This window comes from Pleurodeles waltl, chromosome 12, assembly GCF_031143425.1.
Source record: "Pleurodeles waltl isolate 20211129_DDA chromosome 12, aPleWal1.hap1.20221129, whole genome shotgun sequence".
NCBI classification, from domain to species: Eukaryota; Metazoa; Chordata; class Amphibia; order Caudata; family Salamandridae; genus Pleurodeles; species Pleurodeles waltl.
Window position 1 is genome coordinate 363,791,510 of NC_090451.1, and position 21,604 is coordinate 363,813,113.

The 21,604-nt window shown below is 42.9% G+C and overlaps 1 protein-coding gene across 1 annotated transcript in view; it reads left to right on the forward strand.

Moving 5' to 3' along the window:
* The window catches only part of C12H16orf87 (chromosome 12 C16orf87 homolog), a 42,222-nt gene extending 23,654 nt beyond the window's left edge, over positions 1-18,568 (forward strand). The window contains exons 3-4 of the mRNA XM_069216619.1: positions 7,204-7,383; positions 17,937-18,568. Of these exons, the coding sequence (XP_069072720.1) occupies positions 7,204-7,383; positions 17,937-18,055 (299 nt within the window). The 3' untranslated portion in view covers positions 18,056-18,568. The remainder of the gene's footprint in view (positions 1-7,203; positions 7,384-17,936) is intronic.
* The last annotated feature ends 3,036 nt before the right edge of the window (positions 18,569-21,604 follow it).

Below are 21,604 nucleotides of genomic sequence, written 5' to 3' on the forward strand. Positions count from 1 at the left end.
CCAACAACACTTCCTTTCTTCATCAAAATTTGACCCTGAGCAAGAGCGAAAAACGCACAAAGTGGAAAGAGGAAAGCTATGGGAAAACGTGAGAGAGTAAGCTTGGACCTGCAGGAGTGGTATAAAAGGGACAGGGGATGACTGAATGGAGTAATAGAGGCATGAGGTGGAATCCGTCCTAGGCAGTCTTAGTACTTTGCACTCCGACAGTCCGTAGCGACAAAAGTGGACTTCTTGGGAACAATCCTCTGGAAAAGAGAGCTTGTAGACTATAGGAAACGAGCATTAGCAAAGCTGGTAGGTCTCACCTATGTGAGAGCTATTAGCATTGTGAAGGTCTTTCAGCCATGTTGCACAGCAGCCTGGCTAAAGTTGGTGGAGTGGCATAGAATAGTACAGTTGTGGGTGTAAAACGAAAGCGTCGATAGAGACTGCATATAAAGTGAAAGCAACATAATTAAGCACATGCCTGTGTTAAAAGTAGGGAAGCACATTGCATATCCAGGAATAATACAGAAACTCTTTGATTTAAAAAAAAAAAAAAAAAAAGCCCATTGCACAGAGAGGTGGAAGAACACAGGTCTAAGCTCCACGGAGGAGTTAACACACGAAATGCTGCCTCCAGAAGCTTAGCAATCAAAAGATAACAGATGAGAATAAGAGAAATAACTAATGGTATACTGTGGGAGTGTTCACTTAGTTTATCAGGAGTTCAATATTTTCTTCAGAGAGAGAGATTGATTACTGTTCGCTATGATCACAGGGTGGTCGGGTTGCGACTAGTTCAGGAGTCAAATTTGTATGTTATCTTCTGGGGTACAAGCAATCGTGTAGGGAGAACTGCTTACCATTGCCAAAGTATGACTATGTATAGCTCTTTTTTTCTGACCGAGTGGGCATGCACATACCGTTCAATACACTAGCATGCAGCAGCGAAGCAGACATCATTTGGGTAGTGAAGTGCAAACGGATCCCCTTGCAAAGATCGACATTCAGGACAGTCCCCACAATCGGACTTTCTTCTGTTCTTGAGAATGGTGAATTGATGATGTTTTTGCAGGCTGATAACCTATAATTTAATCTTAATAATATTAGTCAGTTATATTTATAGATGATGATGATGAGAGAAGGTCATGGTTTCCATTCGTGTTGTGATACAAATTTGTGTTTGAATTAGTTGTACAGTTAATTTTAGGGTTGGTGTGAACTCTATGGTAGGAAAGCTGTTAGCTGAATACACAAGTAATTGTAATTACAAAGTGGTCTGTAATTGGTAATACAGATTTCCTGATGTCCCAACTGAGTTAATAGTGCTCTGTTATTAAATATTGTTTCTGTTTATGGAGATACCGTTGTCTAAGGAGGTTATTCACAATGGTGTCTATGCTAAACTGGACTTTGTTAGGCCCTATTCCATGATACTTCTGATTAATAGGTCACTGAGTTTGGGACTCTAAAGCGCACAGAGACTGGGTCTCACATGCATGAATGAATAAAATAGATTTGTAATGTGCAAAAAATCTCCTCCAAAAGGAGCTTCTTTGTGCAACATGAGAGTAAGATGTAGTTAAAGTGGATAAAGGAGGGCCCAGTCAGCGTTTAGGTTACTATAAAGAGGTGGATCTTTAAAAGACTCTTAAATTAATTCTCTGATGTGGCACCTCTAATGTGCCCTGGACTTTCTAATCCTGGGAATGCAGAACAAGTTGTGGTTGGCTGAGAGTAAGGCTCTGCTGGGAATGTATCTTTTTGAATTTGTCAGATATACACAGTGCCTTTCAATTGAGTGGCCCTGAATGTTAATGTCCGGGCTTTAAATTCTATTATTTGCTTGACTGGAAGCCAGTAGAGGCTTTTTAGGCCACCCCAAATAAATTGCCCTTTAGGAATATTAAGCAGCAGTCTGGCTGTCGCATTCTGGACTTGTAGTCTATTCATAGTGGCTGAGGAGATCCCATGAGCAGCACGTTGGTGTTAAGTCTGGACATGATTTAATGCATGAGCAGTGCTCTGGCATGAATTAGAGAATCTTTAACTTTTTAAGAAGGGAGAAACAAACTTCTGTGGTGGCATTAACATAAGGCTTAAATCAGTATTGTTTAGCTTCACCCCAAGTCTGTTGGGGTGGTAGATGGTGCTGGAAGGATGCCATTTCAGAAGGCCACAGGTGAGTCGTATCCAGACTAGAGGGAGAGCCAAAAATCAGGATTTCGGATTTATCTGCGTTTAAGCAAAGGAAGCTATTATGCATCCAACCTGCAAATAGACCACCCTGAAAGTTGGCCAAGTTTGAGGTGTCCAAGTTTTTGAAAGCAAACATCAACTGGTTGTCATTGGTGTAGGACACCACATTAGAAACCCACTCTTAAACCGTGGCAGCAGAGGGAGACAGAGTGATATTAAAAAGGCACAGGCTTAAGGCCAAACTCTGTGGAACACCACAGATGACCTCACGTAAGACACTTTTTTTTTTTTTTTTTTTTTTTCTTGTGGGGGTGGTAGACCGATTCTTTGTGGTTAGAGAGAGAGAGAGGTTTTGATTCATTTCCACATGGTGCCGACAAGGAACACTTCTAATAGACCCAACTATCCGCAGCACAGCCTTCTAGGAGATTCATTTTAGGACTCTAAGCTGTTAAATTTGGTTTTCTTCCCAATACTCTATCACAAAAGTAGAAAGTACTGCCTTGTAGTATAATCAGCTATGACACTTTACTGCAGATGGTAGCATTAATGTTGTCAGTAAAGCAGGAATGGGTGAAATTAGCTTAACCATGGGGATTGTCACCTCTGTATCGCTGTGATTTGCACCCTAAAAACATTCACTTAAAGGCGAAGACTCCTAAATCTGAGGTAAAAGACTGTGTTTGTACCCCTTTGTTGATCACAAACTCTTGCAACTATCTTCTGAAGGAACATACCACACTCTTTTCTCTGCAGAAAAGGTGTGATTAGTAACTTGCTCCCCTCCATCATCTCACAATCCCTCACCCTGCCCTCCTTTTCCTCATTAGATAGTTGACCAAGTAGCCCGCATCAAAAATAGTTCTCTATCACTGCTGCGAGGAGTAGAGGCACACCATGAAGACTGTCTAGGAGTATTTTAATCCCTGATCGACAATACAAAACAACACAGTGTAATGCGTTCAAAGGCTGCATTCTTGGTAGCTAAGCAATGTGTGACTCATCTAAGAGTGCACCTAAAGAAACACAAATTGACCAATGAGAGAAATACATGCATACATACATAGCATCTTGAAATCTTTCACTAATATCTAGAAACGTGTATCTCTATTGCTTAGACGTAAATTTCAATGAAAATGTGTTGAACCGTTGCTAGTCTGTGCCTGGACCCAAAGTTTTTTGTGCACTGCTCTGTCCTTCAACATAAGTATAGCCACCCTTGTAGGGTTGAAGATTTGGGATGCAAAATGTACACGGACACCCAGCTCTTAATGCTTCTAGATAAAGATGCCACTTGTTGTTCCATCATTCAACTAAATATATCGGGGAGTGAGATCCTGGTTGTTAATGGACATAGGGACATCTGACTTCACTCCTGTTGACTGTTAACATGGGTTTTCTTTGACCGCCAGTTACAGCTGTAAAAAGCCTTAGTGTCAAGACTGGCAGCCATTTATCTTTTTCTGATCAGGTTTCCTCAGTAGTCACCTAGTTCATTTCATCTCTGAAGTATGAAGAAAAAAAAAATTCCTTTCCTGACCACTGAGATGAGGAATTTGGTTGTCACTGCTTTAATAACGTTACACCTGCATTTTGCCAAATCCCTTTAGCTGTACTTACCTCGGTCCTGTTTACAAAACCTACAAGTAGTTCGGAATAGAACAGTTTGCTTTGTTTTTAGTGCACCATGTACAACTCGTGATGCTCCTTTCCAGCAACTGCACTGGTTGCCAAGGGAGCGCCATATAGAAGTCCTGTTGCGTGATATATAAGGCACTTACAGATGTGTTCTCTGCCCGATTAAGAAGATACTGTCCCGCAGATAATCTCCTCACGATGCCCAAGTTCTGTTAGTCAAGGATTGGCAACTGCTGCATTTTTTTAGTGTCTCGCTCGCAGGCGATCTAGCCTGCTGTAATATCTGTGGGCTTTTAACCACTCCCACCGCATACCCATCAGTTTTGTTTGCTCGTGGTCTTGCCTTTTAAAATTCGCTTGATTCCATTTGTGAAAGCCATTTATACATCATGCCTTTTCCAGGGTTTAGCCCTCCTCTTGAGAACCGGCCAACTACTGAAAACATACAAAGCTCCATGTTTTTGGCATGGCTTCTAGGCTACTTTTTTCTTTTTATTTCCTACCCAGCGTGATCTCGCTGGGCAGTAGTAATTCTTTGCATGACCTCAACCTAGTTACATTAATAATTGCCAATATGTTTGACTGCAAGCAAACTTCTGTTTCCTTTTGTGTGCTCCTTCACGCTCATGGCATGGTGCTTTAAAATCAGCTTGGTTATGTAAAACTGTATTACTTTTCATTTTCAATTTATGTGGCAAAAGTCCAGTTTGGACTTTCCAATGCTAATAGTTCCAAGTCAAGCAAATGTGATACCTGTTGCATTGCAAATGCTTGTTTGTTATTTTTTTATTTTTTATGTTTGTGACTAAACTTAGCTATTGTGACAAAGATGTGAAAGTTCACTACTGACGTTTAGGTGCCATTTGAAGACCTGGCTGTTTCACCACTTATTCTCTCCTTTGTCTCTTGGAGCTGTCCTCCCGTTAAGTTCCCAGAGCTCACTTTCCATTGTGCTTATAGTCCTTTGACTGTGTGCTACATACATTATGTTAATATAACACTATTTAGCAAGCAGTCCATCTTCGTTTTTTGCACCCATCCAAGGGTTTTTAGAAGATGTACTTCACAAGTGATGGAAGGAGAAATGAACGAGTTGAGCATCCTTTATGAAGGGAGCATGGACTGTAAGTTGCAAATAAATGAGAATTAAGTTGGAGAAGATTTTAGTTCAGGAATACATTTTTAAATTCGAAATCATGGCCATTGATTATACAGTTGACTGATAATGTTGTTTACAGTGTATATTCCGCCTTATTAACCATTGCAAACTCTGCAGAAACGCTACATAAACTAAGATCAAATGTAGGCAGATGCTTTAAAAAAAAAAAAAAAAAAAAAAAAAAAGCTTCCACCTTAGTCAACTGCTACTATTTGGAGTTTGGGGTTTATTCACCAAACAGTGAGATGTTCAAAGAGGTCCTGCTTGTGCTGCAGAATGTTTTTCTGATAATTGCAGTCAGAATTTGTTGTCTTCCACAAGAACTTTTAATCTGCATATGGTATTTGCTTAAGCTGCTCTAGTTGCCTGTTGTAGCAAGTGATGTATTCAACCAGCTATAATCCTCAGACTTTTGCAGTAACGCTATTCCAGTAACCGTAATTGGTAATTGTGACACAGCTGCGATTGCTGCCTGGTGGAGTGTTGTTCGTAGTGGTGTGATCCTAACCGCCTGGTACAGTCAAAGTAACAAAGATAACATGGTCTTAGCAGCGTGCCAAGAAAGATGCTTGTTATGCCCGATATACATTGCGTAACATACCATTTATTTTCTTAAAATAGAGGAGAAAATTGCTGGGATGATGCTTTTGTCTGATGCTGGTCAGATTAGTACCATTGATATGGTCTGGCACCCGAAAAAAACTGAGTGGCCCAAATTATTTGCTCACCACCTTTCGCTAATCCTAGTTTGCATAGTACTCAGGTCTAGTTTGTCTTTAAATGTGTGGCAAATTAACAGTTCTTTACCCCAGACCTTTTTCCACTTTCTCCTTAGTCCTTCTCTTCCTGACATCATATGTATACATTTTACCAAAGCCTCCTTCTTGTCCATTCCAGTCTGTTTTTTTTTTTCCTGCTCGCCTTGTCTTGCCTCCCTTTCCTCCTATTAAACATACGTTCCTCTTTTCTTCTCCTCTGTTCCGTTTCCTACTCTTTTCTCTTCCCCTTCCTCAACTCATGACTTCCACTTTATTTCCCCCAAGTTTTTCTATACTCTAGGTCTACTTTTTCCTTCACCTGTTATTACTTACTCCCAGCCCTCCTCTCCATATTCTACTCATCTCGCTCCCTTTTCTCATATCCAGTTCTTTGTTTTACTCCCTTTGATTGTTGTCGCTACTTTTCCCTTTTATCCTCTCCGCTTTTCCGAGGCAGAGCTGTACCCTGTGCTGCCCTCAAACACACATTGTGTTCTTGCTCTTCGCCACCCTTCTAGCCTGCCCGAGAGAGACTGTCTGCCCCCCCCCTCCCCCCCCCCCCCACTGTGCTGTAAAGCCAGGATTGAGACGACTGACCAGAATTTGTTAATCCCCCACCATCTTGCACCCAGGCCTTTTGCACCATCCGCACAATCAGACACAAAACGACGTTTTTATTTTTCCGTCTATATTTTTGCTTTTTTTTTTTGTGTTTAGACAGTTTGTTTCTCTTTCACTATAGTACCTCTTTTTCGATTTTTGAGCTTTATGTAGAAAACACACTTCTAATCAGACTTAGATTTGAAAAGGCCAATCCGCGTTCTTGAGCGTAGTGATATCATGAATTTGTTCTTATGTACCCAAAAAAGTACCTTCCTGAAGAACTTTGTAAAGACACAATGGCGTTTATGTTGGCCCTGGGCCATACATCTTATCAAAGGGACTCAACAGTTATGTGCTAGAAACCAATTACTTCAGCATGGCCACTTTAGACCTGGACAAGCAAAGCTCCCCCCCAGTTGATTGGTCTGCAGTTCTAAAAAAATAATCTGGATGAGTGTCCTATATGTATGATTCAACCTCACCGACAGACTGATCTGAAACCAGAACTCTCCCCCTGAGTAATACTTTTAAATACTGTTGTATGAAATGCACAATTTACAGTAATTAACAACTAAAATTGTTAAAGGCACTATTCAGGTCTCCAGTAGAATCGAGTTTAAAGACTTGAAAGGTTGAATGAGAAATAGAAAAAAAAAATCAACTGATCAATTGTTGTATTTAGTTTTTTTTTCTTCAGATTGTATAGTACTTGAACATAACCTTTTTACCTATGCAAGCGTTCTTCTGCCCAGTAATGATCACTGACTCGTTACTGTGTGTGAAGCAGCCACGCTAAAGTTACAGACACAAAGCCCTGCCTGGCCGCACTGATCACTTCTATAAATCTATTTTTCTAAACAGAGCACAAATCCGATGTAAGGAGACGCACAGAGAGAGGAAGGCGAGAACGAATCAATTACACAGCGAGTAGAGATTTAGAGAACCGGAAAAGGTTGCGTTCCAACAGCCAGTCGGACCACATCCGTCGGAGGCGAGGGCGACCCAAGAATGTGACGCTCAAAAAGCACGAAGATGATAGAGGTATGCACTCTAGACTACAATTGACTAGAAATTCAGTGCGACAACACGCTCCCAATCGCTGCTTTGCCACATACATTGCAGCTGCACAGTAGCAGTTGGAAAACCTATTCAGAATTGCGTTCCTGGTGTCATTAACTCTTCCTCATGTTTATTGGACTGTTCTATAAGATAGAATTGTATATCAAGTGAAGTACTTAAATCTGCTACTTTGCTTAATTTTACATGGATGGAGTATTGCCTGGGGTTTTTGTTGCTTTTCCCTTCATTTTAAGGTCTTGCCTCCTAGAAAGCACGTTGCAAGACGTATTAGCTTAAGGTGGGGCTTAGAGCTTGCCAGTTTCTTACGATTGGTTGGATTCATAATCCTTCGCATTTTCTTACTTATTCGTTAACGTGTATGGAATTTTCTACCTCTTTTGTTTGGCCCTCCCCTGGAGCATGGTGCATTACTGTGTCCTTACACTGCTTGCTTTTTCAGGCACTACTTTATTCTTTAAGCACTCCACAAGAGTGCATATTTTTTCAGTTATCTCCCTAGTGTAATTCTCTCCCCTTCTCCCCCGCTACTCTTTGAGCCATGTTGCTCTCCCCAGTTCCATTTTAGTAATGTCCTTGCCTTCATGTGCTCATCCTGCCAGCATGACTTTCTCACTTGTGTGCTTCTCCCCACTCAGTTGCTTGTTGCCTTCATGCCCACTTGCTTTCCTTCCCCACTCTTGATGCTGCCCTCCACCTGATTTCCAAAATAAATAAATATTGAATTATGCCTCTTCCTCCCCCCCCACACACACCCACACCTTATTAATTTGCAGATCTGAGTTAATCAGCGGATAGACAGAAAAAATGGGCAAGTTACTATGTAGGCATGTGCATGCATGGTCTGCGCACCTGCAAAATTACACAGTAGGCTTTTTTCCTGTTTAGTCATGTTATAGAGCATTGGGGAGGTTTTCCAGTGTGGCTAAAAGGTATTGGCAGAGCAAATAGAACCTATAGGTGAGACCTATTGTCTTTGCCAAGTCTTGTATTATTTTGCTGTTCTTCCAAGTTTTTAGATAATTATTGGTAACGCCTCTTCAGTCACTGTACTAATGGCAGCTGCTGCATGATTTGATTGTTTTAATGGCATTAGGACTATAATGTAAATACAGTAAGGACTATTGGTGTGATAGCATTACCATAACAGCAGTTTTCTTCCTCTGGTAAATGCAGTAAAGACTACTCTAGTTGGGACCTCACAGTAGAAAGGTAGCCTTCTATGTAAGGTCATGGATAAGGGTTTTTTCTGTGAAGGTGTTAATGTGGTATGGGCATACCACAGTCATGTTCCTTGGAAGTGTCAGTGAAGTAAACGTAGCCCTGGTATGAGTTTGCTGCAGGAAAGGCAGCTTTCAGTATGAGGTCACTGGAATGAGTACAGCTAGTAGTGAGGCCAGTACAAGGGCACTCCATTATGAGCCCCTTCCAGTGTACGGGCACTGCAGTAATGACAACTCCTTGTGCCAGGCCACTGCAGTGTGGATCGATCCAGTGTGGACAGTCGGGATGCAGTCACTGCAGCGATGGCAGTTCCCATTGTGAGATGACTGCAGTCCTGCACCCTCACGTGTCTGTGCTTGATTGGACTGTTGCAGTGAGGCAGTGCTTGAATCCTCTTGACAGATGCACACCATGAACAGCTGTGGCTTCCTCCCGGGAAGAATTAGTAGTGGAGCTTGAGAATTCATTTATTTGCAGTTTTCTATGGCGCATACACCTTCCAACAGTGTTGGGCTGCTTTACAATTAAAATAAATGTTGCAGATGTGCAGCAAAATGTTAAAGATACATTTTTTGGGGTGTTTACAAAATGTTAATTACAGATAAGCAGTGAACATGAAAATAAAAAGAATACCTAAATGAGAAACATCCTGGAGCAATGGGTATTCAAGTGAAGAACTGGAGTATAAGTGGAAGACGTAGCGATGCGAGAATAAGGAAGGCTATTGAGTGAGGCAGTACTTGCAACATTGTTACAGAAAGAAGAAGTAGCGTGGATGACTAGAAGAACCACCTAAGACAAACAGAAAAAATAAAAGGCCGTAGGGGACGGCGAAACAATATCGCTGTTATTAGAGGAAGGGGAGAAAGCAGAGGCCGAAGATGGGAAAAGAGGTGGCAGATGCTGGAATCAACTCATGCAATAAAGGAGTATCAGGAGCTGGCCTTCATGAGAAGGACCAGTAGAGAAAAGCAAAGGCAACAAGCGGGGAGTAATCGGAAGGCACTTGGAGGGGTAACATTTGGATGTGTTCGTACACAGACAAGCTGCTAAAGGTCTTTGTGAAAGTCCCCTGCGGTAGTGTGCGGACCGCAGGTGGAAACGACCTGTGTTGCTTCTCCCACCAGCTTTTGGAAGAAAGGCACTTTTTGTGCTGCTTATTTTATACTTTTTTTTTTTTTTAATCTTTAGTGATCTGTCTCGGATCTGTAAATAGAAAAATAAATTCACCCACGTCATTTTATAGGTGCATTCGTACGTGGTGATGTGTGCTTGTGATTACAACTAACACGGCTGCGTCGAAGGAACTTATTATTTTTTTCCATATAGCCATACTGCATGGTATTACTAAAAACTGTTGGCAGATCCAATATGGCCTAAAGACAAGACATGTTGGCTTTGCCACTGCTTGGTATTTACAGGTGTCAGTGACGTGTGAGAAAAAACAATTAAAGATTATGCCACCAATGCCCACGTTTTGAGAGCACTGCTAAGTGCAGAGTGTTTGTATTGAATGCGTTAAAGAAATCAACCCCCCCACTATGCACTCTTCCCATTCTCATTAACATACTACCTCATTCCTCCCCTTTTATTATTTAATCTGTTTTGCCATTACCCTCCCAGTGTTGGATATAAAGTTTTAGGCAAGTCGCCCAGTGCTTGTGTGAGATCCCCTGCATGTTCACTCACCTTTTAATCCGTTTTATTCACGAAAGTCCGTTTTGTAGTCTTTGCGTTTTTGATGTACTTTCTTGAGCGTCTGTATCTTATAATACTTCCTAAAGAAATTTTCCAAATGCTGCAGATAGGTCGAGCACTGTAAGTAGGCAATGTGTAGTGTTAAGGCTGTGTAAGGGTTATCAACTGTGGTATGAAGCAGCCTCAGTAATACAACCTGGTCTGCACATAAATGTGAGTGTTTCAGTAAAGATGTTTAGTATATGTTGTGCCTTTACAAGAGAAAGTGGCTAAATAGGAAGTTTTGAAGATCACAAGCTGAGCATTCCTTTGGTAGAGTTGAGACTTAACCATCCTTACAGCAATCGGGCAAGAAACCTTGAGTGAGAGACAAAATTAATTTGCTTGGGCTGACGTGTGATAAGTCTAGTCTTTTGTGATATCAGAAGAGGTCTGCTCTGGTCATAAAGATCACTGATCATTTGCGTTTTTTTCCCCCGTAAATAGTCAATGGATTTATAGCACTAGATGCAGGCAGGGGAAGAGCGGTATAATTTTGTTATAGCGTCTCTGTATGGCTGGAGGTTCAATTCTTAATAAAAAAAAAATTAAATTTTTTTTAAAAAAAGCAAAGTACAATAGTGTGTGTGTATGTGTGGCTTTTACGGTCCTATGAGCTGCCCGTGAAGTTTGTGTTTTTTGAGGTGGCCATTAAGAATCAGATACAGAAAAGTTCCACCCTGAGTTTGCCTATTTTTCATGCAGGGCACAGCGTAGTTGCTTGGCTGTAACAAATGAACAAGAAACAAAGCTCATAACCGCATTGCTCGAGCATTTGATTACCTGCTTTCTTCCCAATTCACTCTAAATAAAGGAGGAGCTTTAATAATGTATCCTTCCTTGCAACAGAGTAGGCTGTCCCTTCCTATGCTAGGGTTACTCTGTAATGGGCACCGAAAGCAACTAAAGGTGCCATTTATAGCGCATAAGGCCTCGAGCCTTATTTGTGGCTTGCCATGAGTTAATCTCTGTTTAATGCTTGATATACTTGGATATCTATCGCCTTTCTGTCTTTTATGTGAAGCCACTTACAATACAAGGTTCAGTTATCACTATAGAAGCATTTAACCAAAAAGATTCTATAAAGCTTTTAAAGCGGTGGTAACATCTATAGAATTAGATGTTTTTTGGCCATAATTCTAGCTTTTAACCTGGACTTTTGTGTTCTCTGTTTACGTCTATTCCATGATTAGCCTGGTATACCAGAATAATGTGTGTGGTTGTGTTGGTCTGAATAGGTCTCGGTTTTTAGAAATCTCGTCTGCACGAGTTGGTTCTCGGAACATTCATTGTAGTCATACTTTGAAAACACTTAAGTGGTGACTCCTAATGGGCGTTACTGGGAGCAGCTCCGAGCAGCATCCATAGCTGCACTGCTAAAACCCTTCTTTTCAAAAGAAAAAAGTTTCCCCTCACTTCCTTGTTCTGAAGTTGTAAAGTTATGTTTTATTTTTCTTTAAAAAATGTGTAATATTTCAAATACTTCCATCTTGTGGGAGATGGCGGGGTGGGGAGTGTTGGGGCAGCCCCAGAGTTTGAAGATCAGTTCTCTAGGATACTCTGTATGCTGGGTTCTCATGTAAAATGTCCGAGCTCTGAAAGACCCCGTGTTAGCTAATGTTGCTGGGAACCCTTTTGAGAAATGTATTTTGCTTGCACTGCTGCTGGTAAGGAATGAAATTTCTTCATGGGAGGTTGTTTAACAAGCCGTTTCTCAGGCCAATATACTTTACATTCTTTGTTTTCATCTCCCAGCATTGGGTTTGTTTGCGCAACTTAAGAAATGAGAACTGGTCTAGCCTATTTGAAGCTTAAGTAATGCTGATTGATAACATTCCATTTACACAACTGGACACAACATGGCTGAAAAGTTTTACAAGGAGTACTTTTTCTAGGCGTCCTCGGCCAAAACAACATTAGTAGAAACGAAAGGCAATTAGTTGTGATAGTTAAAGTGCACCGTCTCAGAGTTGGTCACTTGTAGATCGTTCATTTCATGATGGTAGCTCGCAGATAATTTCTTGTTTATCTGCTTCTCTTGTGTGCAGAGCACTGCCTTGACTTGGTTTGTCCTTTCCTTTCTGTGACAGGAACTTAGGGACCGGAGACCAGGTCTGATAGTATTTATTGGATAGCTTGAGTTTCAAGCCCTTATGGCCCATGTTCTGAAACAGAGTTTGCTGATGACGTTTAAGTCTCGAAGATATTACCTCCCCCATGCTATCCCTCCGGAATTGTAAGTGTGGACGGTGCTCCCTTTCCTCAAATTTGAAAAAAAAAACACACACTCACTCACTGACTGTCCCTCTCGCCTCCAAAAAGAGTCACTAGATGGTAGAAGGAAATATTCCATCTCGACTGATGCCCCTGTGGCCTTTTCCCCACTCTAGCCTAATTGGGAAAAAAAATAGTTAATTAAATGCAGGGCAAGTAATAAGCACTCCATGTATGTTAGCAGTAAGTACACAAACAATATGATGCATAGTACATACCATGTGGTTAAAAAAACACGTATGCAGACATTTACTCATTCAGTGCAACCTATTTCAGAGCCCAGTCTCAAGTCTATGGTCATGGTGTTATGTGTTGGCCTGGAGCGCACCAAAGTTTGTGCCCCACTGCGCACTCACTAGGCACTTTGGGGATTGCAGAAGATAGGAGAGGCCACAACTGTATCCACACCCCTTTCTATGAGCAATAGTGCGGTGAAAATTTAACACTTGTACATTTCTAAAGGAGTCTTCCCCGGTTCATATGGGGGCATGACCCTTTGAAATAGAAGGGACTTTACTAGGGTTTGTGCACTGTTTGATTGAAGCAAGCGCATAAGTGGCAAAAAGTGGGGCTTGTATGACACTGTACTTCTCACATTCCCCACCCAACCCCTCCTCCTAGTCTCATCTCCCAGATTGCCCTTTAAAAAGCAAGGGGCTGGGGGGGGGGCGAGGGCAGAGGCTTTGGGGAACCCCTCCACTAGAAGGTGCAAACAGAGACTGCATCCCTCATGTCAAGGATACTGACCCTGCAGCAGGAACAGCCCTGTCTGCACCCGCAGAAAGGCACCACGTCCTTGAGGTAGGCCCTGAAGCCCAGACTAGGGTTGGATGGAGTCGTGGTCCGCACTGACCCACGTGGAGTTTTTTTTCTGGGACTACGCTTTTTTGGTGGTGTTATTGCGGAGTGAGAAAAATGAAGAACCGAAAAATAGATCTGGATGGATATTTGGCAATGGGGGTTGTCTGTTCTCCTTCCTGCCACGGCCCCTCATGCTGCCCCATCCACCATGTGTGCAACTGAGAAGCCTCTCCTATCCCTGTTAAAGAACTTCATGATTTTAAACGGCTCCATCCTGTAACCGTTCCGAAATACTCAGTACAAGTACTTTACTCTAAGTTGTATTTAATTCGAATTAGAACAGACATTACCATCGCTCGTGATTTCATGACAACTTTATTTTAGGATTAGCTTGGCTTTTGAAAGCCCCTGTGTTACCCAGCAATTAATTGATTTTGGAGTCTTTTTTATGTCATGCTTAGGTCTGGGGTCCAGCTCAAAGTTTAAGACGGCTGTTCCGCTTCTCTTTTGCATGAAAAAGTTACACGGTGTCCTCCGACGTTATTTTTTCAGTTGGGTGTTCTGCATACCTCAAATGTTTTATTTGTGCCTCAGTTTTCTTTTTGCCTTCTCTCCTCATTGTGTTGTACAGTGCAAGGAGCCCAGCTGAGTGGATGTGTGCCCTGTAGAAGACCTTTAATTAAACCGATTTTGAATTACCATTTGAAGTACAGCTTATGTTCATCTTAAAGCCCTCACAGGCTTGAGCCTACCCCTGCCAGGCCACTTAAGAAGTCCCATGGTGGGTCTATCTTTTAGTTGCTTTACACCTGGTAGAGGTCAGTCAATCAAACCGGATTTGTAAAGCATACTAATCACCCTCAAGGGTATCCAGGTGTTTTCAGGTCTCAGTGACTCATTCGAAAAGCCAGGTCTTGAGGGCGCTACGGAATTCCAGATGAGAGGTGATGTTCTGGAGATGCATGGTGAGGCTGCTCCAGGTTTTTGCTGCAGTGTAGAAGACATGCTCTCCACTTCTGCTTCGGTGGATATGTGGAGTGACCTTTTTCCTCCAGAGCATCTTGAATCGCCTGAGTGGTCCTTTTTGTAATCGTACACAGAGCAAGCAGTCCATGTTAGGTTCCCGTTGTCTCCTTTTTCTTGGAGCATGCCATGTTTTATGATATTGTGGAGTACTGGGATATCGAACACTTGACATTTGCACTTGGCAATCCTAGATGAGGACAGTAGTGCACTTTTTCAGCTACCTCATCCTATGGCTGAACATGATTAGTCCATTGTTCAGTAGACCCAGTAGTGTGACGAAGGATGAGATGTATATGCCAGGCAAAAGTATTATTGAGTAGCAGTGTGGAAGGGGTGGTTTGGGTATTTTGGCTGGCAGGGGAATTTTGTCACATTATGCTTGTTTTGAGAAATATTGAAGAGTGCAATATGCCTGAAGACAAATGCAGTAAGTGAAGATCTAACTTTAGTTGTCATTTGGTATTTTGTTCAGTGGTTTCAACCAATATTGGTTTAATTGGTGTTCTCTGTTTAGGGTATTTTGTTTGTGAAATAGAGGTGTTCAAAACCACCACCATCTGTTGCCCATTTTTAGGGCCTTCTCATCAGAGGGCATAATGATGGTCTAGCATTTACCCTGAGCCATCTGATTGGTACAGAAAATCAAGGTGATCCGTTCTGGGCGTCCTCAGACCTTGTCCTGCTGTAGTAATTTATTTTCAAGACTCTTGTGCTAGCCTCTCTTCACGCTGTGAAGAAGGTTCTTGATCTGGCCATGATTCCCTGTTAAGAAGGGATTCCTGCTCCGGCTGTGCTGCACTGAGTGGGATGGTCGCTTGTCCTACCCATGATGTACTATCCGCAAGAGAGAATTTTGCCCTCGTTGTGCCCGACCAATCCGAGTGCAGCAGGGAGGGTTGCCCTAGCTAGGTTGCTTCTGCTGTGAAGGTGGAGAACAGGGTGTTGTATCTTTAGCATATAGCGTTTAGTGCTTAGTGGCATTCATATACTCTAACATATGCACACAAACTAAAGTCCTAGTACTTATAAAGATCACATATAACAGTCAAGTATTGGCAGAAGGAAAAATTAAAACTTGTTAAACACAGCAGATCAAGGACATTTTTGTCAACCATTTATTAGCACATCTTTGGTCGTAGTACACAGGATGCTCCTTAGACGCCACGGTCAGGTGTCCCTGCTTTTACCCCCTGCAGAGCAATATGAAACTGCAAATGTGGGTGCAGACACTTTAGAAACCACTTTGGTAACTTGGGATTATGTCCAGGCATATTTAACATGATCCAAGGGGCATGATTGCATGGAGGTCTGGGCCCCATGTAAATGAGGGGATTATTTGTCTTGTTGCCTGTGCCATATTACAGACCTCGGTGCAGTTGGGGGCTGTCAGCAGGTGCACTGAATCCGCACCTCATAGAGATGGGCCACACGAGGGATCCCTGGACGCCGTCCAGATGGCCTTTTCCGGGCAGGTGCCTTTTGAAGAGTGTTGGGGGTGGGGAGGGGAGGACGACGTGGTGTCCCTGGGTAAGTGGCGTCGCCTTTCTGTGGAGGAACCTTGGCCCCACTATGAAAGTGAGGTCGGATTGCCTGCTTCCAACAGCTAGTCTACCTTTCTTTGCTGCACGGTTTACTGTGCAGATAAGAGTTGGTGGCTCACTGTAAACGGCCAACCTGCTGTCATGGCGCACACTGTTTCGGTCAGCTTCCTGCTCGCACACCTTACGGTGCACTGCGGTGCATAGTTGGACCGTGCACTCCGTTTCTATTGTGCCTCCTGGGGGTCGTATTTCAGAAAGTGCTCTGAGGCACAACGGGCTTTCTGCATCCCTCTTATACCCTGGAACACTTTGTATTCTAGAAGGGCTGCAGATACACGTGCTACCCCTTCTATAAAATAAAAAACACTGACTAATTTTGTGCTGAGGGGGGTCGCAAGAAGCAGTCTCTAATTTGCATTGGAACATGGGCCCCATGCAAATGTTTGAGCACTTTGCCCGCTTCTTCAGTATGCCTTAGGAAAAGGAGGTGTCAGAAAGTTTTTGTTTTTGTTTTATTGGTTCTACTACTAACTACTAGTGGGTACCACTCTTGCTGCGAAGACCATTCATTCTGCTAGGATACAAAGGTTTGAGTGCAGTCCAGAGGTCCTCACTTGCATGGCCGATTGCGATCTTGGTCAGCTCCACCTTTTTTTAAAATCTTTTTGTTATTTTTTAAAAGTGACCTTGGGAAAAATGTTTAATTGTTTTGATCTTGATTCAAAGTCTTTTTGCATATGTGAACTTGCTGGCTATTTGTGTATTAATAATTTTGGCTGCCTATATGCATCAGAATGGATGCTTAAAGCCCCTTCTGGTTTAATTCTAAGCTTTCAATCTTAAACAAGCACTTGCAAAACCAACAGGTCTGGCTTGAACATATGAGTTTGGACTAGATTTGTAATGAGCCTCCTGTAGTGGGGGAATAGAAACTAAACGATTCATTTTTATATACAGGGCATCCATGAAATAAATGTAATGTATGAATATCCAGTGTACTTAATTGTAAAACATGTGTATCTTTCTGTCTCATATGTATGACCAACAGCATGAGTTATGAGAGAACTTCTCCTCTGGGTGGGGCTAAAGGCCTTCTTAGCTGCACTTTGAAACCAGACCTAAAAAGAACTGGCAACACTTACAATCGAGCTGATAATTTTATCTTCACTTTGTAGGCGATGAAAATGTAATATACTCTGTTTATAACTAGCCATTTTGTTATTCGATAATACTCAGTCGAGTACTAACCAAATTAACCTGGCTGCACTCTCCAGTAGGATGACCAGGTTTTTTTTTTTTTTTTTTAAGTGTCCCCAGGATAATCACTGGTTTGCTGTACCCCATACCAAACCTAGATTGAACTTGGAATGCTCAATAATTTTCCAGTTTATTTGCATGCCAAGGCGGTCAGTGCATGGTGTTGTGCAGTATAATGATATAACGTAATGCTCTGCATTCTGAGCCCTTCCCCCTCCAAGGCCAATTTCAGAGGTCCTCTTTCTAATGCCTTAAAGTAGCCTTTCTGTGAATGCATAAGTCTCAAGACCCCCAAGCAGGCGTCAGGTACAGCAACTCCTAGAATGCCTATTGATGAGGACTGTTAGAGATGCTAGACTGTGTAAATAGAACTTTTTTTTTTTTTTTTTTTTTTCTTTTTTTCTTGTCGTACAGTGGCTGGCCTTTTTAATTATTAATGAATACATTCAAGAGTAGAATGCAGAATGTTCAGTTTGCCTCGTATGCGTTTGTGTTTGCTTACTTTAGGTCTCTCCTAACAGTCTGGTTGTGAAAGACCTTTTGTTGACACTCAGTTGCTTGCTTGTTGTACAATAGATTCCTTTCCTCCTCTTGTGTTCATCACTCCCCGTGACTCCTGGCCTGTTTATGACCTTTTTTTCTTCTTTATTTCTACAGAAAAGCCAGAAAAGGAAGTGGATATGTACGCAACCCTTTCCGACGAGAAGGCGTTTGTGTTTTCAGTGGCATTGGCAGAAATAAACAGAAAGATTATCAACCAGAGACTGATCCTGTGATGATGGATATGGAGGCCTGGCTTACCTGTCCTGGTGGCTCCCCTGAGACCGTCTGCACTACGCGCGAGTGCTTCAGCCCGACACCGGGGAAGCTTTTGCATAGTGTCCCCGAGGCACTTGCTTTCGCCCTCAGTCGAAGACAATTCTTACGTTTTTTCTAACTTTCCAGAATGAATGACTTCACAACGACAGCACTTACTGTTTAAAAAACAAAACAAAAAAAACAAAAAACATGTAAAGTCAGCTTTTTGGGGGATGAACAACGTAGGGCGGTGTGGAGGAAAATTCCCTGAGTATTTCACACCGGCTGGCTGATAGAGTGACATTTGAAACGCTTTCGCAGAAAGGAAAAGGTTTTATTCCAAATAAATTATATATGAGATTTTTTTATAAATATATATGTTGTAACGAGGCTCACGTGTACAGTTTTCCCGCCTTCTTACTCGTCACGCACTGTAGCATTGATCATGTATCGCTCCCCGAGCTTGTTATTAATAAAACTGGCAGATGGGATTTTGTTGACTTTGCATGGCCTTCCTTTTGCAGCAGTTTATGGCTCATGAATGACGCCTTTGTGCAGAGCGGATCTCGCTTCCTTATCGGGCCTCGTGGGCCCTCCGCTGCGGGTCCTTTCATGAGGCACAGGCGGCCTGTGTGTCTCCTGAAGCGACAGCTGGCAGGCCGCGCGGGAAACGAGCCCAGATGCCGGATAAGCCGATGGCTGCACTTGTGTTAGGCCGATAAGAGCGGCAGTCGGATGAATGTTGCAGTAAACATCCTATATCGGGGATTTACTCGTTGGTGTCTTGTTGTTACAGTAGAAGTTTGAGTGTAGAATATTTTTTTCATTTCAGTACATTGAGGCTTCTTTTTTCACCTATTAGTGAAGTAGCTACTTTTATCCATTGTTTTACATTTATGTTGGAAAGTCTTGTATAGGGTGCATTCCTCTAATAATAGTTAAAACAAATTACATGTGGATAGGGTGCATTCGCAATACTGTCGAGTTTGATGACGTCAAACCCAGAGGCGGACCAGCCCCACCCCCCCCCCCCCTTTGTATTATACAGCATTCCGGCTGCTGTGTGCATAGCTTAAAAAAAGGATAAGATGATGCGGGCGCTGTATAATTTTGTAGGTTCTCTTATGCAATCTGCATCCATGCATGTGCCGACAAAAGAACTTTAAAAAAAAATAAAAAATTGCCAGATGGATCGGTAAATTTAAAAAAAAACAAAAAAAAAAACACTAATTTAAAGCGTGCAAAAGCGCTTAAAAATGTAAATAGATGAGCAGGTTGAGGAGAAGCAGCCTGGTGGGATAAGGCAAAGCAACATAAGGGAGAGAACCTGCGTGAAAGCAGTGTGGAGTGCCAGAGGAGAAGCACATGAGTGAGGGAAACAGGAAGACGAGAGAAAAGCATGCGAGGGAGACGGCTGATAAACATACACTCTTGTGGACTGCTGAAATTTAAAAAATAAATAATTGTTTCCTAAAAGCGAGCAGAGGAAGCACAGAAGCCAGCCAATCAAAGAGATGGTAAAGAGGCTTACTCCATGGGAGGGACAAACACAGATGAACATGCTGAAATAAGGAAAGCAATCTCATGGAAGAAAAGCAAATGAGTGGCTGTAAAGGTAGCAGGACCCTATATGTTCTCAGTAAGCCCATGGTGTTTTTTGCAACCCGATCGCTCGTTCTCTTTGGTAGGTCCCTCCTCTACTGTCATGCAAATAGTGTTTGAAACAATTATTTTTAAAATTTTTGCACATTTTAGCCCTTTTGGGCTTCTGCACTCAACCAAGGCCTGGTCAGCCCGACCACACCGGTCGTCGAAGACTCATGGACCGGACCCCCTTCCGTTTCTGTCTGATGTGTCATGCCAAGTGTCCTTGTACAGACCAGCATCACGTCTGTAATCTGTGTTTGTCGCCAGAACACAGAGGATACCTGTGAGGCCTGCAAGGCTTTTCGGTCCAAGAAGACCTTAAGAGATCGACGAACAAGGCGTTTGCAGATGGCATCGAAGTAGACACAACACCTCGACGTCGAGGAGGAAGAGATGACTATCTCGATCCAGGGTTCGGAATCGGATGACTCCGATGGAGACCGGCCACCGACGGCAGGATAAAAAGTGAGTACACCTGCCCCGACCCAGCCCCAAAGTCAAGTGAAAAAACAGAAGGCCTTGGGGACGCCACTGCCGGAAGGTCATGGCTCGACCCCCAAGAAAAACGGTGACCAAATAACATCTTCAGCACTGAAAAAGGCCAAGATCGTGCCGAAGTCTTCCGACTCGGGCCGAGAAACCGGCATCGAAAAGAGTCCACATCGATTGGTTGAATCGAATAAGCCTCGAAAGAGCCTCTCGGAGCCGAGACCAACAGTATCCATGGGTGTTTCGGTACCGAAAAAAACCGGCTTCGGAACCGAAAAAGACTTCTTATACAGCAGAACATGGGCTCTCTCAACAACTTAGAGAGGCACAGGTTTGAGCAGGAGCTGGATTTGGAAGAGCTTGCCCAAACTCAACCAAGGTTACAAATCCAAAAGGACACAGGAAAAATTCAAACCATCCCTCCGCTCCAAGTTTAAAAGAAAATTGGCTTTTCATGAGACTGAAACTGAGCAGCCAAAAGCAAAGGTGGTTAGAGAAAGGTCACCACTCACACATTTCTGTCCACAAACTTAGACACCTCACTCGCCACAACGGACAAGGTCAACAGTTGGCACACCAATGGCACAGTCACCCACACATACTGTGCAGACGCAGGATGATGCAGACCCCTGGGACCTATACGACCCACCAGTTTCAGACAACAGTCCTGAGTGTTATCCTTCAAAGCCTTCTCCTCCAGTGGTTAGCACATCCTACACGCAAGTACTGGATAGGGCAGAGACATTCCATATTGTCACTATGCACTCAGAACTAGTGGAGGATGACTTTCTTTTTAACACACACTGGCATCCACGCATGCTTCATATCAAAGCCTGCCAATGTTACCAGGCATGCTTAAGCATGCACAGCAGGTCTTTCAGGAACCGGTCAAGGGATGGGCCATTACATCAAGGGTAGAGAAGAAATATAAACCTCCCCCATCAGACCCTGTGTTTATTACACAGCAGCTCCCTCCGGACTCTGTTGTAGTGGGAGCTGCAAGAAAGCGGGCAAATTCTCAATCGCCAGGGGATGCGCCACCCCCTGATAAAGAAAGCCGTAAATTCGACGCGGCAGGAAAAAGAGTGGCGTCGCAAGCGGCCAACCAGTGCCGTATCGCCAATTCACAAGCCCTCCTCGCCTGTTACGACCGAGCACATTGGGACGAAATGCAGGATATTATTCAGCATTTACCAAAGGAACATCAAAAACTGTCAACAGGTGGTGGAGGAGGGACAAGCCATCTCCAACAACCAAATCCGTTCTGCACTGGACTCTGCCGATACAGCAGCACGAACTGTCAATACAGCAGTTACCATCAGGAGGCATGCATGGCTACGCAGTTCTGGTTTTAAGCCAGAAATACAGCAGGCAGTATTAAATATGCTGTT